General features: G+C 40.8%; 1 protein-coding gene across 1 annotated transcript; it reads right to left on the bottom strand.

Moving 5' to 3' along the window:
- Positions 1 to 1,154: 1,154 nt before the first annotated feature.
- Positions 1,155 to 2,149, bottom strand: LOC137726880 (uncharacterized). Its single transcript, XM_068465832.1, has one exon. It carries the CDS (start codon positions 1,941 to 1,943, stop codon positions 1,353 to 1,355), a length of 591 nt encoding a protein of 196 aa, XP_068321933.1. The 5' UTR covers positions 1,944 to 2,149; the 3' UTR covers positions 1,155 to 1,352.
- Between the last annotated feature and the right edge of the window lie 706 nt (positions 2,150 to 2,855).

Raw genomic sequence — 2,855 nt, 5'->3', positions numbered from 1 at the left:
GGTAGCGAATGAGCAACAGTACAGCCTCCGGGATTGATCATAAATAAGCATCCTTCAAAAGCCCAACAAGCTCCACTGGTCTTGAAGAAGTATTAGTATTGGATTTCATGGAAATACAAAAAAAATTGGCAGGAAAATTTTCCAAAAGGATAAACCGGAAAAAGAAAACCGGTGACGGTCTTGATTCCAGCGATATCTTAATTTATTTTAATACGAAATAAAGTGGCACGTAATCTATTTTTACTCGAAATAAGGAATTTGAACTTTGATGCAGAGGAGGAGGAACATAATACTCTTTTAAGTCCTTATTTGGATACACCCCAGTTTTGCAGTGGAATGGTTGTGATTTATTAACTATTACCACACAAGTACATTTGATGATGTTAGTATCTCAACTGTTGGAGAAATTTTTAATTGTGACGGGAACACGGTGATACATCACGTGTTTTTATATAAGTAGTGAAAATTTTTATTTTTTAAATTATTAACTTTTTGACACACATATCCTACTATTTATGTAATGACATGTGGTGTATCCTCCCCGTGTGACAGTCACACTGAAAAATCTCTTCAACTACTGATCAAATCTCTCCAGTTTCATCAAGGCATCAGCGCAACAATATAAGGCTTACGTGTGAAGTTGGTACTGCTTATGCTTTCCTTTTAACACTTGGATTTCCTTATACTGTTATATGGACATGGAAGCGGGAAAACTCGTCTCGCAAAATGCTACATAGCATTGAAGCCGTACCATAACTACAGATGTTTGTAGAACCAGTGTATTTCCAAAACCAGTACTAGTAGCCTAGCAGCAAAGCAAACAAAATGAAAAGAGCAATTGAGAAAATGGTTGTGCCAATCCCTCTATACTTATTAGATTCACCAATATCATCTCAAGTATTCTTCAAGCAGCACTATCCTTTCTTATCAATTCTAAAACCAAAGAATCAAAATTCAAGATCTTAATCACAAATCATAGAGTAAAGTCGAAGATCGAAAATTCTATAATGCTCTGGAATATGAACGAATAAGGCGACTATTAGACTGATCAAAAGTAAACCAGTTCCAAAAAAAAAAAAAAACCAAAGAATGACAAAGCAAAAAGACAAAAAGACAAAGAAGCAATGTAGAACAAATAAACAGACAGTCACGTCATCAACTACATATATTAGATTCTTAAAAGATGATGAAACATCATAAGTCAGACAGAGACACAGAATCAACGTAAAACCGAACCCCCACGTTTACCTAATTAACATAAGACTTGGTCCACCCAACTACGAATTTATATTTTAATTACATCTAAACCCAGTTGTAAAAAGATACCCAAATCTCCAAATCTCCAATCTTTGTCAGTAAATATGCTTCAATCCCAGGCCATGCTTCCCGCGAACGCAGCCAGGCCTCGCAACCATGTACGGCGACCGCTTCGATTTGTTCATCTTCGGTAACATCCTCTTCCCCAATTTCCTCATCCTCTGCCGCCCCAACTTGTCGCTCACCGACAACGGCACCAGCTCGTCGTCTAATCCATACCCATAATCCTCCTCCTCCTCCTCCTCCTCACCATGGCCCTCATCCTCATCGCCGCTGTCGTCCCAATCGCTATGGAATTTGAGATTGAGACCCACATCCACAAATCGGACGAGACGGGGGCGGCGATGACGGTGGGCGGGGATCGGATCGGCCACCGGCGGAGGGACCGAAGGGGAAAATGAAGCGGGCCCAATGATAAGCCTATCAAACCGATTTGCTTCTTCGTCTTTATCGGTTTGTTCGGAGTCGGAGCGGTGGTGGTGGTGGTGGTTTTGCTCTGAGTGGGCGTCGGAGGCGTCGATGAATTCCCAGTGTGTGAGACCCAAGAGTTCTTCTCCGTCTTCGATTTCCAGGAATTCGAATTGTTCGTCCATGGAGTTTGCATTCGAAAGTTTTCCCAAATCCATTTCCGTCTTGTTTTTTTCTTTTCTTTTTTTGTTATGAATTTTGAAAAGAATTATGTGGGATTGGATCAGTGAGTTGAGCTTTTATATACAGAAGGCTGAGTCGGGGGAATCTGAGGTCCACGTAGAGAATGATGTGTCCGCGCGTACAAGTCGTCTCGTCTTATTGGTGCAGCCTTCATCGACAAGTTTTATCCCATGCAGCCTTCATCGACAAGTTTTTCTTTCTTTTTTGTTGTTTTCCTCGTTATGCCTGTCGAGCTACGTTTCTTTGTAAAATTGTAACATGCAACTTTTGTTCCTTGACACACCCCGACCGAGATCAGGGCGTGCTGGCCGTCACGCAAAGGTGACGTAACCATGTGCGCGTGCGGAAGCTATTAAGATAGTAATATAAAAGTACGAATAATTAAAAACCTAAAAGCATACAAAGTACTAATACAAATACTAGTGTATGTGAGACACACTTCAGAGCAAGTCTACGACAGTCCGAAAGGAAAAGATACGACATAATTACACCCGAAGGTGACCCTACAATGGTGAATGTCTGTCAGAAATTGCCGGGACGCCCTCTGGGATAAACCACCGAACCTTCTAGACCACTAGAACCTGGAGGGGCGAAAAACAAAAGCGTGAGTGGGCAAAAACAAAGTTCTTTGAAAACTCTTTAGCAAAACACATTCTAACCCCTCGCCGTAAAACCTGTATACTTCCCAGAAAATGAACATATATACGTATGTATAGATATGTCAATCATGCTTCACCATATGCCATTCATGCTCACAATATGCCATTCATGCTTGAGAATGTACTACAACAGAATATCATAATCAAATGTAAATGCTCAAGCGTAATTCACATCAATAATATATAATCTGACAGCCGGGAGTCACTTAACGTGACATGTACCGCTGC

Source organism: Pyrus communis, chromosome 2 (assembly GCF_963583255.1).
Source record: "Pyrus communis chromosome 2, drPyrComm1.1, whole genome shotgun sequence".
NCBI lineage: Eukaryota > Viridiplantae > Streptophyta > Magnoliopsida > Rosales > Rosaceae > Pyrus > Pyrus communis.
The sequence above is the reverse complement of the archived record's forward strand: the minus strand, read 5'-3'. Positions and strand labels throughout refer to the sequence as shown.